Raw genomic sequence first — 12,837 nt, 5'->3', positions numbered from 1 at the left:
TTAGACGCTGACGATTTTTATTTAACCGTCAGCAATCATTGTTCAAACGTTTACGTCTATGTTTCAACCACGTGCGTCAAAACTTCAACAACACGCTTGCAGTTAGATATATTTGCCCATACGTTTGTTAATCCACGTGGTTGACCAAATATCATAATTAGCAAATTCTCGTAGGAATTGTCCTTAAGAGTAAAGGTGTGTCTGGTGTTTAAGTAAAAATAAGAACACAAGATCGTGAATCAAGAATGAATAATGATGCGTCACGAGAACAAGAGCAAGGATTGTCGAATCATTAAAAAATATTAGACAGGTTTATTTGTTTATTTAGTATCAGATTTGTCTCTTGCATCTATATATATTGATAGAGAGAGCAAAAAAAAAATCACAAAACCATTACCTAGTAGGCTAGTACAGTGTATCTTGTAAAAATTAAAATGAGGCAGAGAAAGAGCTTCGCAGAGAATTAGAGAAGGCAGAGTTCCAGGATAGATGAATGCGGGCGAAATGATGATTAATGATGAAAGAAGCGATTGTTGTATAAAGAAACCTTATAACCCGAACCAGTAGTAGTCGTTTGTTTATTAACAACAGGCTTCAGTGCTCTTCGAAGTTTAACCAAATCATCATCGTCGCAAATAATACTTCTTCTCGTATTGGTGCTAGAATCCTTACCGCGATTAACAGTAGACTTGGTAGTCCCCCCACCAACTGCTGTTTCTGTTCCACCACCACTTGTGCCGCCAGCACCAGGAGGAGTAGAAGCAGAAGTTTTCAAGAGTTTGATGAGAATCGTGCACTTGGTTCGACCTCCGACAATTGACATTTCAGTCTTAACAATCTTTCCTATTTCCTTAACTGACCTCACTGCTTTTGCTACTTCACTCATCAAACCCACCCTATCTTCGCAACTAAACGTAGCTCTAAGAAACTTAGTTGAGTTCTCGTCGTCGTAATAAGCCAAGACAAGATCATCATTCCCATTCGGAAACGGCCAGAATTTGAAGTTCTCTTTATACTGTTGTTCATCTGGAGGATTCATGGCTTTATCTGCTTCCGTTTTCAATTCCAACACTTTATTCACCGCCGCAGTCAGCAAGGAGGCCTTATCTGTCTGCCATTAAAAAAAACAGTTAGAATTTTTGCCCCATGTAAAATCCATAACTTTTTATTTAGGCAAAACTCATTAAAGAAATTTCACTAATGCATTTTGTTTGAACTTTTACTTTGGTACAGGTATTAGAGAGGACGGACTTGAGCGTTAAGAAATGGGAATTGATTCGTTCTCGACGTTTCCTCTCGGCTTCCTTATGGCTCTTAAACTTAGTAGGGGGACGATGATCAGCTCCATCTTCTTCTTTTTCCAGTAGCTTGTCGCCATCAACATCAAATGCATCTTTTGATGAAACAACATAATTATTGTTAGCAGTAGTACGACTACGCTTCGTCCCTGCGAAAGATGAGCTAACTTTAGACACATGATGGCCATAGTCTACGCGCGCAACTTCATTTGAAGATGGGCATCCATCAAAAGAACTTGAAATGGTTGTCATTGCTTTGGCTCTCTTGTAATCACAAAATTTTAGTCTTTGATTTCCTTAGAAATGGAAGTGAATCAAACCTTTTCTCCAGATATATAGACAGGGTGAAATATACAAGAAAGAATTGAGGCAAAAACAAAGAAAAACTTAAGCCTGGTTAAAGCTAATCCTTCAAGATTTTTTCTCCTTCATCTCTGCGAAAAGAAAATCTTGAAGCTTTTATTGCGGACAACATTAAAACTAGAATTAACTACGGCATATAAATACAAATATCACCTAATCTTTATTAACTTTTACTCCTGAATGCAGCCACTCCAGACACAAAAGCAACGCAAAAAGAGAGATACACGTACCGCAAGATACTATCCGGCATTCAAAGCTTACGCTTCTAAATACACTTCCGATTGTAGCATATTACAAGGCCAATTAATTTCTGTTAAGAAAAAGATGTGCTCAAGTCGATAACAGGTGACATGTTAATTTATGGCCAGCATGTTGTCAAAACGAATCACTGTAAATGACAACAGAGGCACATAAAATTAAGCATTTTACAAAACAAAAGGGTCTCATTTTCAGACACAGAAATAAAAATATGATACTATAACAAAAATAACAATATGGTTGCAGTACCAAAGTGGCGGAAAGGACTGCTACAAACAGAATGGTATTAACAAAACCTAGCGTTAGCTCTCACTAAGCTATACATCTCTGGTGAAAATGTGAGGGGTAAGCTGTTCCATGAGACATGAGAACGAACAGAAAGGAGACACTCGGTACAACAACAAATACACGTGGATATTGTAACATTCATGACTTTACATCTTTCAAAACTCCCCCCTTTTCAAGCTCACTGACAAGATCCCTCAATGATGGGACCTTCATAGCTAATGTCCTGTACAATCTAGAATACCTGGCACGTGTTCCATCAGCAGTCCTTGCTAGTGCTAGCAAGCTAAGTGCTTCTGGGAGTTGGTTGAATACTTGCTTCATTTCCTCCAAACTCATATTAGCAAGAACCGTGGGTCTTGGTACAACTCTAATAATCTCCCCGCCTTTAGGTTCTTGTACACGAGCATCTGCTTTGATTACCAGCTCTGAATTGGAATTTGCCCCACACTTGATGATAAATGGGGTTGTCGAACCCGTGTTGAACTGCAAAACATTCCACTGGTTAACATCAATCTCTGCAGTTCGCCCCCAATCTCCAGATGGGTGAGGAGCCCGTGATTCTTCAGGCTGACGATCATCTTGCTCAGGAATGCACTGCATATATGCAACTCGGAGCAATGAGAAATTGATATAGGAGATACCAATTATTATACAAATTAATATGTGGCAAACTTCAAAATGTAGAAATACCTCTACTGCACTACGAGCATCCGCTATTTGTCTCTGGGCACAAGGATGATCGATGTCAAGAAGAGAAGGCATCTGTTCGGTTAATCCGTCCAAAGTTTCAAGCATCGCCTTCTTCTTACTTTTAGTCAGTGAGCTTACAGCTGATAATCTCATTATATCCTGGGAACAGAGGAAAATTGAGAGTGATGTTCGCTTACGCATGAAAAACTATTAAATTCTGCACAAATTGAAATAAAAGCCAACAATTATGGAAAACCTTGATTTGCTTCAACATGCCATCAAGGGAAATGAGAGAAGCCAGTCTTGCATCTTCAGCCGCAGTAGAAGGGTTTCGAATTGGTGAACCACCTTCTTCTACTCGTAATAGAGCAGTATCACTCCGCAGTTGTTGCAAAATCTGACAATAGAATAATAGGATTTAGAGATTAAATCAACATATGTATCTCATATAATTTAGAGACAGACTTGTCTGTGCAAATTACAATTTACCGGACACTAAAATACGATATCTATATCCTGATAATCAATATTATAACGTGGTCATTCTTGATTGGATTTTATTGTTTGGTGTAGAACTCCAGAAGGAAGATAGAAAACACATGCTTATGTAGAAATAATTGCATGTTGACCAAATCGTCCAAGTACATGAGGCTGGACATTAGATTAGCAGTAGGTTAGAAACGAAAATAGAATTTCAGAGTGAGAAGTAACATTCCTGAGGCATAACATGGTCATGAACCATGACTTGAGAAATATAAAAATCTCACCTTCCTTCTCTTGTGGTCAACAGATTCAAGAGCAGAGCGCAGCTTAGCCACTTGTGCAGTCTCTTCTGCCTCTTCTGTTGCTAAGGTACCCGCGATATCCTGATCAAAGGCCAGGAAAGGTATCAACAACCCTTGCACGATGCAATTCAGGAGAACATAAAACCATGCAAAATGGATATACTTCTAACTGAATGGAATATATAACACAAAAACAGCAACATCTCTTTCTGTAATTAACATAGAAGAGAAGAAGTTATCTTCTTAGGTCACAGACAATTGCTCATTCAGAAGAGCAAGTTCAAGATGTGAATGATTTGAGATAATGATATAATGAGTACCTTCAAGTGCTGCAATTGGGATGTGTAGACCCGCTTTGAGTACTCAGATAAGAGCTGTCCCAGAGCATCTGTATTGGGTGGAAGTGCGGCTCCAAGACCGGCCATCCATCCATCCATAATAGCGGTTGAAAGAAGCTCTAACTGTCCAGCTGACCCTGACATAGCATCACCTCCAGTAACAGAAAGAAATTCGAAGTTCTCTGCAAGCCAAGCTCTGATTTGACGTTGCAGCTCACCGGCTGGGGTATGGACAAAGACAGCAGCGAGCCCCTTGTTACCAATTGCAAAACTTTTCGCCTCCTCAGTGATTTCCCTTAATTTACCACCGGTTACATGCTGCCTCCAGGTCTCCTGCCCAAAGTATATTTGCACGATATTAGGAAAAAAAAATGAAAAATTGCTCTATGGTAACATGAAAACCAGTTGATCAACTCCAGCCCTACTAACATAAATTTTTGATCTAGCTAATATGCTCGCTGTAACGGTTTTTTGTGCAAGGTAAAATATATGATTACTAAACGTACCTGATCAATTCCTCGCAACTTCAATACGATCGATGAGAGCTTTGACTTCTTTTCTTGCTTAATGTTTACTTTGAACCCATGTATGTGCTCCTCAATCAGAGCGTTCCTGGTACTAGAGTCATAACGCACAGGAGACCTACCAGGACTACTACTTCGACTGGAACTTCTGCTGCGACCAGTATCCTTCTCTAAGAAACGCTCAACTGGAGTAACCTATAACCGAGAGCATCAGTGATCCAGGACATACGCCAAAGGCATACAGATTCTTGAGTAGAAAAGACGTAGTAAATGAAAGGAGCTGTTAATTTACCTTAATGGATTGTAACTCCGGAGACCTAGCAAGTAATGATCTTATATACAAAATTCGAACACGAGAAACAAGCATCGTATCCATCACTCTTTTCGGCTCCATTTTACGGATAAATGAAAAAACAGCATCTCTGATTTCAGCAAGTATCTCGTGCTCTCTTGAAGCACCTGCTTTAATGACTGCGGCTAAAACCTGAAATTCAAATTTCGTAACTGGTGATCAGAATATCAGGATTTTCATGCTCTGCCTTCACAAAACATCATCCAAAATCATCAGAACAGAAACACACAACGTACTCCGCTAATGGAAATTTTTAATTTGCTGAATATGCTAGCAAACGACAGAAAAATAGGATATTTATGCTCTGCAGCTCTGCATAAGTAACACATCATCCAAAATAAAATAAAAACAGAAACACACAACATCCAGAGAAACAGATATTTCGCAATCATGCTAGCAAACAATGGCGACCACAGTAGAGCTCTTTTTGTTCCTTCAACCTAAAAATAATTATCTTACAGAAGATACAAAAATAATACTCCCTCTGTTTTTGGAAAAGAGATACTTTCACTGTTTCATTTTAGCCTAAAAAGTTGATTAATCACTAACTACAGATAAACCTATATAAAGAATAAAGAATAAGAAGCTACCAGCATTAAAAGCTTGTTGGCTCCATCGGCAAGAGCAGCAAGGCCGTCATATTGCTCAGGATCAAATTCCATAAGGGCTGCGGTCAGATACTCTCCAGCTGCAGTCATTTTCACTTTATCATTACCTGACTTAACCAGTGCAACTGAGCTATTCGTCTTCTCTGCTGGCGCGGGCAATGCAAGTACATCTGTAGGATTTCCTTTGCTTTGAACATTCCTGCAGAAAAATCCACACAAAAAGTCATCGTTCTGTTTTTACAAAAGTGGGGGTCCATAAAACAAAAATGAAAATTGCGAAATGTTGTAAAACTGTAAACCTGCTCGCTGTCTGATTAGCCAACCCTTTAGCTGATGGACTTGATACCTAAACAAAAATAAGCACAGGTCTTAGAACAAGTAAAGAAAATCTTAGTGGTTTAAAAAGTAAGCACACATACACACTACTAATACAAATAATAATAATTAAAAAAAAGGAAAATAAATTCCATTCGAGCCCAAAGGACATGGTGAAATGCAGAGGAGCAAACTGTACGGCCCACAAAAGCAGGCACCTCAATCCCACTGTAAGGAGAACACCACAACATCTAAGAAGACTTCTGGCGGTCATTATCAAAAAATTGTCTAGGTCGCAAGCGGGAACTGAACAAATGAAATAAGATAAAACATAGGCGTACATCCATTGACAAATCGACATCTCCTTAACGACCTAACCTTTCATTTTCAGTACCTCAACAAACTCATTATGTAATGGGCATAACGATTAACAGATTAACAAAGAATATCAACCTGTGATGATTCCGCTAATGAAGCTTTTTCTGTTAATCGATCGAACAACTTCTCATTTTCTTCATGCAACCTCTGTCAAATAACACATTTATTAAAATTAAAAGACAACTCAAAATACCGTGAATAATCAACAGGTCGACATGAAATACACTTCACTTAGAAATGTAAAACAGCTGCACTTTCCTATTGAGACATAACAAACTCAAAGTACAAACCCTAAAAAACAACAACGAAGCATTTTGGGAAACTCAAATGAACTATAAATCAACAGTCATATTACTCAACATGATGCTATTAATGCCTCAGCTAGCCTGCTTAGAAAAGTAACACAAATCTCAAGAATAATACAGACAAGAGTATGATGTACCAGAATACTCAACAGTCAACATCTACGCACCTTATTTTCCAAAAATCTCAAAGAAATATAATAGAGTTACCACCAATACCCATTGATAACACGGAAACAGCAATTACTTGTAACTATAAGTAAACTTAACAGAATTACATATGGAAATATATAGCAGACCTCAATAAGAGCATCTCGTTTTGATAGTTCTTCTTCAAGCTTCTTGGTAACTGCTGAGGAATTTACTTCATCCCCAGCTGCCATGGAAGTCGACAAAGCACCAATAGATCCAGATTGGGATCCAACAGTTGACCTTGCATCACTAGTTTGGATGGCTTCCTTTAGCTGTGATTCAATACTCTTAACTTTCGCCTACATTGAGGGAAAAATAATAATGAATATTAATAAAGAAAGAAAGAAAGAAACAAAGAAAGAAGGTAAGAAGTTCTACCTGTAGGGCCTGAATTGTCGAATCGCGTTCTTGCATCTGAATTTTCTGATCTTGCTCCAGTTGTAAAAGATGAGCAACTTGATTTTTGAGCTGTGCGTTTTGATCCTTCTCAATTTTATGCTTTTCGGACAGCATCAGATTTTCTGACTGTAACAAAAATGATACAATGAACATAATGTCCAATTGCCCTCGATACAGCATAAATAGAATGTTTTGAGATATTAAAGAACTTAAGAAGAACCTTCAGATCTGCCTGCAATGTAAAAGAAACTTTCCAGGCCTTCTGTACTTCATTGAAAAGAAGAATACATTGCTCATTTGCATCTTTAAGCTCATGCTTTAGTCCCAGAGACTCTAGCTTTAGATCTTGAACTTCCTTCTCTTTTTCATACAACTGCTTCCTGGCATCATTTGCCTGCACAGTAAAGAAAACTTTGAGGAAAGAGAGATCGGCATCTCAATATTCCATCAGAAGATTTAATGCAAACTTACAACATCTCTCCATTTCTTAATGGTATCTCGATTCCCAAGACTTAGCTCAGCACTCCGAGCTCTTGCAGAGAAAGTAAGAGCTGACAGTGTCTTAGGCAGATTAGAAGCATTGGGACAGACATTTACGATCAACAATGTTTTTGAGCTTCCACCTGCAAAAGGTTTGACATTAAAACTCTAACAAAAGGTTTGGATCACTGGTTAAAACTTTAACCGCCAACTTCAGCACTTAAGTAGAAAGAACTGATTACCTATTGAATCTTCGAGCAGTCTTGTGAGTCTTGAGTTCTCATAAGGTATCACCTCCTTCTTTGAGGTCAACGAAGATAAGACATCACCCAAACTACAAGTGAAATACCAAGAAAGTTAGAGGGTCTTTTCGTATCACAAACAAATAGTTGAAATCTTTTGTGTCTGGCCCTACCTGTAAAAAACTTCATGTTTTATTAAATAGGCTGAAATTTCTTACATCTAAGCTAGAAAATCTCAATCAATAGACATGTTAAGTAATGAAAACACTTACGCAGATAGCGATTTCGTCACATGCAACAAGTCGGTAACATGCTCTCCAGTAGCATCTTCCATGAGCAAACCTTCGCTTCCTGCCAAGTCTACAAGAGAAAGCTTGCTGTATAAAGTTTCACCAGTGATCCAATTGCTGTATTGTATATGAATAGTGATGACCCTGAAAACAGCATAGCCCATAATAAAACTTGAGAACCATGTGGTTTGCTACAAACAGGTAAGAAGGGGTTTGGGACAGAAAGGACGTGAAAAACTCAGCAGACAAAGTAAAAGAACCATACAAATGAGAGACATTGAATTTTGATGTGTCTGTGCCCCTATTCTGAATTCCCACTTTCAGGACTTTGGAGAAGTCCACTGGATTTTCAACTTTCTCCTGCACAAGTTCTACAAAAGAGTCTGCTGACCCCATGCGCACTTTTGGCAGATCATTGTCAGGCAACAAATCTCGTAGCTATAAAGAACACACCAGAATTAGAGAAACTAAGATAAGCTGATAAGGGTATAAGGGTACATTAGCAATTGTGTGAGTATAAGTGAATAGAACCTGTTCGTTATAGAGCTCAAAGACTGTGACATAAAACGTAAAGAGAGAAGTAGAAGTCGAATCTAAATTTGATAAATCAAATAGCTCTTCAAAACATCGAGCATACAAGCCACGCTCTTGACTGGATCCTTCCTGCAATAGGTTAGGTAATGCAGTCAGAGATTTTGAAACTAGAAAACAGTTGATAAACATCATGCAGCCAAAAATTTCAATACATTATGAAAATCTTATACTCGGCTTCCTAACATTGAAACTAACTTCAATTACATTAAATTGCCAGGGAAGACAGATCTGTTTAAGGATGACAGTGAGAGAGAGAGAGAGAGAGAGAGAGAGAGAGAGAGAGAACCATGGTGTGTGTTTTTCCAGAATGAGTTTGCCCATAAGCAAACACGGAGACATTATATCCATCCAATGCTGACTGAACAAATGGCTGAACATCTTGGAAAAGCTCCCCTACATGCAAAAAGCATATGCCAACAGGTAAGTACAATGTATGCAACACATGTAACCAGTATAAGCATAACAAAAATAATATCTTTATCCAAAACTTTAAGGCAGAGGTTAGAAGTTCAAAGCTCTATGCATGGGTTTGGCATTAAAGAACCTTATAAAGCATATCAGGGACTGACTAGAGGACGGCCTATCATCTTCTTTCACATTAGAAGCAAGCGATGAGCCAATTCTTTGGAACTATGGACATCAAATTAGTTATGTGGGACATTATCCCTGTTTCTTACTCTTTAATTCGAATTTTGTTTCTGGTTCCCCACCACCACCCCCTAACTAACCACTTCTTATTGCATATGTTTCTTGCCACAAATCCAGAAGAAACGGCTGAATTCTGGTGTCGAGCAAAATACAGACTACAGAGTTAAATACGTGAGGCAACTGCGTTCTCTCACCTTGTCCAACATGAGGTCCATAAACCCTATCAAATTCAAAATCTTTCTTTGGGTTGGAGAAAGAAGTATCGCCAGTGTTAACACGAATTGTAATTTCATCAGGAAATTCAACAACAGACGAATCCTCATCCTCAAATAGTGGTCTTGTGCGACAACACACCCTAATGTTTCCTGAAACCATCAGTACACATTCCAAAAAAAAAGATGTAAAAAGAAACAGATTAAAAAATAATGAAATTTTTACTATACCAAATACATAAAATAAGAGATTCAAGAACTAATGGTAAATCTTGGTACCTTTTGCTGTCAACAAGTCATTGTACAACCTTTTCTTCTCAATTATAAGCGGAGATATTCTAGCCTCGGTTTCAAGGGCAGCTTGGTCTGGAAGTAGATAACATTTCTTCATCAAAAAAAGAACAAAAAAACAGTTTACGGACTATCTTAGCTTGAAGAATATAGATCACTAAGAACAACAAAATTTAGACATAATAACCCAATGTAGAAGAGGAATTATGTCATGGTCTCACGCACCTAGCTTACAAGGTATAGTTCTATCACAGGTCTCATGGCTCTAAAATTGTCAAAGGCAGCTCAGAATACGAAAGCATCTTCATGGTCTTGAAACAGACTGAGCAGTTCAAAAATAACAAATAAAACGACTAACGGACTTTAAAAGAATGTATTGCAACTAACAGGTAACTCAAACATCAAATATAAGGCCTTTTTGTATATGGCATAACCTTGCAGCACCTACTTCTTATCCTTATAAACAAACTTACGCATCTGAAAGTCTTTCATTTGGCAACACGTACAACAGTCACTTCTTTACCTAATTTACGAGTTTTATCTGCAAGAACACCCAAGTAACGTGTAACTCGATCAAGTTTCGCATTCGAGTACTCCTGCAAGTCGTTGGCTTCTTGCCTCAATTCCAAGTAGTCTTCTTTGGCCCTCTACCAAACAAATGCACAAAATCATTTCAGATGTAACAAGGTATCAAGTACATGCAAGAAACAAGAACATGTTTATTTGATTTAATAGGCAAACAACAAATGTGCACAGCACCAAAAGAACATAACATATGTGGCACTAAAGTTCCATCTAAAAAATTACTATTCAACAAGGGCATCAACAAAAAAAAACTCATAAAGGCTTCAACTTATTGCAAGATACTCTAGTGACCTGTGTGAAATGTGATCTGATACTTGAGTGTTGTTTTATGATACTTCAGTGTACCAATAATCCAAAGTTGAAGTATAATATTGATAAAAAGTTGCAACAAACACATCACTCTTTAAATTCAATAAAGCATTAGCATTAAACACTTAACATTCGTTACCAAATAATGCTCACATTCATAAATCACAACTCGTGACTAGAAAATAAGTGTTGGAAGTGAAGAAAACTAAGAAGTAGAATACAAAGAGCTATTGTTCAGTTCTAATCATCCAATGCCTTTTGCCCTTTCCCCTAGTAGAGTATCGAATAAGTATATACCCCTGGCGTATTTGATACTCTTAGAGTCGTGTATTCAAACGCGTGGTAAATCAGGTAATCACGAGGTCCTTCCAATGCTTAGAAGTAGCATCCACAATCCATCATGATGACCATAACCCCATTTCGCTTCAAAAGTTAAATCTAACTCAATTCAACCTAATGTACACTAAATCCCCAATCAAGTGATCCATTCCAATTTTTCGTGAGTACAGAAACATTTCAGTTTTTCCTAGATTTCATCCACCCCATTTCACTTCAAAAGTTAAGTTCAACTAAGTTCAACCTAATGTACACTAAATCCCCAATCAAGTGATCCATTCCAATTTTCGTGAGTACACAAACATTTAAGTTTTTCCTTGATTCCATTTCTACCACTAATATCTCAGAATGTATTAAAACATTTACTTCACCGATATACTATCCACTCAATCAAAATGTGAACTTAAACTTGAAAATCATTCTACCTTTACGATGACAAAAGCTCCAATACAACTCAATCCCCTCACTCAATTAAAAAAAAAAACACAAACATACCAAAAAGAAAAAGAAAAAAAATCTCATTTTGGTTTACTTTCCACTCGACGTTCAATCTTGCGTGTGTTCATTTCTTCATATCTCATTAAAAAGAAAAAACCACTCACTCAATACTCTACTGAAACCACAAATTTGCATAAAACAAAAACATTATACATAGATGAAGAAATGAGAGGTTGAAGAATAAGAAATGTGTATTGCATTTCATACCTTAACTTTGTCTTTGATTTTATCAACTTTAGAAGCCAAATTCTGCTTATTAGAAACCAGCAGAGAAGAATGAGCTGATGGTATGACTGAAGCTGTAGAAACCGAATATCTCCTTAATAATGAACCATTATTAATATCATCATCATCTTCTAATAACTCAAATGACTTCCTTGGTTGAAAACCAGGTACTTCCCAGTTCCATCTATTTTTCTGCTCTCCCATTTAATTACACAAACCCTAGATCTCCTCCTCCCACAATCAATTCAAATTTCTTGAAGACGAGTAAATTCGAACGATATAGTACGAGAGAGAAAGAGATTTTTAAATGTAGCCTTAGGGTTTATTTTTTCTTTCTAATCCGTCTTCTCTCCGACCTGGCTTCGTTCTGTACTTTGTTCAAATTTATGTTTTCTCTCTCTAAAAAAACAATCGGAAGAAAAAGTAATAGTATACAACTAATAATATTTTATTTTGATTTTTTTTATGGATCGGGGATATTTGGATTTTGGATGTCCCTCCAAAATATTACAAAAATTTGAGTTCAGTGTGACACGTTATTCATTTGATAATCACTTGAGAATTTGCGCACCACATTGTCTATCCTTTCGCTCTCGTGTATGTTCTCTTCTTCTCTGGTAGAGTGGTAGGCTATACTGCTGAGAGTAGCTGAGGATAAGGGATCTGTGCATCTCGTGAGTTTGGCGAGAGTTATGGTGGGGACCGGGGAGGGCTGTAATGCCACACTTCATTTTTCCAGGAATAATGAAAAATAATCTGTGATGTCATATTATTATCAAGTAAAACCAATTGGGAAAGAAATGATTTCTGAAATAAAATAAAAAATTCGACAAATTCCGCAATGTGTTATTCAACACAACTATATAGAAGGAATTCAAGTAATATATGGTTTAGCAAACTACGGAGCGGAAGAAAGTCAAGCGAAAAACTTATCGACAATAATATGGGACCACACAATATGGATCTTCCTACTTATATCCTCAAGTAAAATTTTCTGGAACTCAGAGCTAAACATACTAAGCTCCAATCTAACAAAT

At 37.4% G+C, this 12,837-nt stretch overlaps 2 protein-coding genes across 2 annotated transcripts; both read right to left on the bottom strand.

The window, feature by feature from the left end:
* Positions 1-378: 378 nt before the first annotated feature.
* LOC113349454 lies at positions 379-1,550 on the bottom strand. The gene is made up of 2 exons (XM_026593428.1): positions 1,224-1,550; positions 379-1,111 (listed from the first exon to the last, which is right to left on the bottom strand). Exons 1-2 carry the CDS (start codon positions 1,548-1,550, stop codon positions 512-514), a joined length of 927 nt encoding a protein of 308 aa, XP_026449213.1. The 3' UTR covers positions 379-511.
* A 557-nt stretch (positions 1,551-2,107) lies between these two features.
* Positions 2,108-12,329, bottom strand: LOC113297241 (kinesin-like protein KIN-14B). The gene is made up of 23 exons (XM_026545671.1): positions 11,783-12,329; positions 10,371-10,494; positions 9,836-9,922; positions 9,539-9,709; positions 8,983-9,089; positions 8,634-8,765; positions 8,368-8,540; positions 8,085-8,246; positions 7,813-7,904; positions 7,562-7,713; positions 7,311-7,484; positions 7,070-7,216; positions 6,799-6,990; positions 6,273-6,344; positions 5,804-5,850; positions 5,487-5,703; positions 4,837-5,028; positions 4,527-4,739; positions 4,003-4,353; positions 3,665-3,763; positions 3,154-3,294; positions 2,898-3,056; positions 2,108-2,801 (listed from the first exon to the last, which is right to left on the bottom strand). Exons 1-23 carry the CDS (start codon positions 12,002-12,004, stop codon positions 2,346-2,348), a joined length of 3,882 nt encoding a protein of 1,293 aa, XP_026401456.1. The 5' UTR covers positions 12,005-12,329; the 3' UTR covers positions 2,108-2,345.
* Positions 12,330-12,837: the final 508 nt, after the last annotated feature.

This window comes from Papaver somniferum, chromosome 1, assembly GCF_003573695.1.
Source record: "Papaver somniferum cultivar HN1 chromosome 1, ASM357369v1, whole genome shotgun sequence".
In the NCBI taxonomy this organism is placed as follows: Eukaryota; Viridiplantae; Streptophyta; class Magnoliopsida; order Ranunculales; family Papaveraceae; genus Papaver; species Papaver somniferum.
Note: the sequence above shows the minus strand (reverse complement) of the source record. Positions and strands in the feature narration are given on the sequence as shown.

What these genes read in the sequence shown, in the direction of transcription:
- LOC113349454 (XM_026593428.1), bottom strand. Translation starts at nt 1,550, where the DNA reads ATGACAACCATTTCAAGTTCTTTTGATGGATGCCCATCTTCAAATGAA. An exon ending in TCTCTAATACCTGTACCAAA is followed by an intron (nt 1,112 to 1,223) that starts GTAAAAGTTCAA and finishes TTTTAATGGCAG; the next exon opens with ACAGATAAGGCCTCCTTGCT.
- LOC113297241 (XM_026545671.1), bottom strand. Translation starts at nt 12,004, where the DNA reads ATGGGAGAGCAGAAAAATAGATGGAACTGGGAAGTACCTGGTTTTCAA. An exon ending in GTGACGAAATCGCTATCTGC is followed by an intron (nt 7,905 to 8,084) that starts GTAAGTGTTTTC and finishes TTTCACTTGTAG; the next exon opens with TTTGGGTGATGTCTTATCTT. An exon ending in CCAACAAGCTTTTAATGCTG is followed by an intron (nt 5,029 to 5,486) that starts GTAGCTTCTTAT and finishes TTTGAATTTCAG; the next exon opens with GTTTTAGCCGCAGTCATTAA.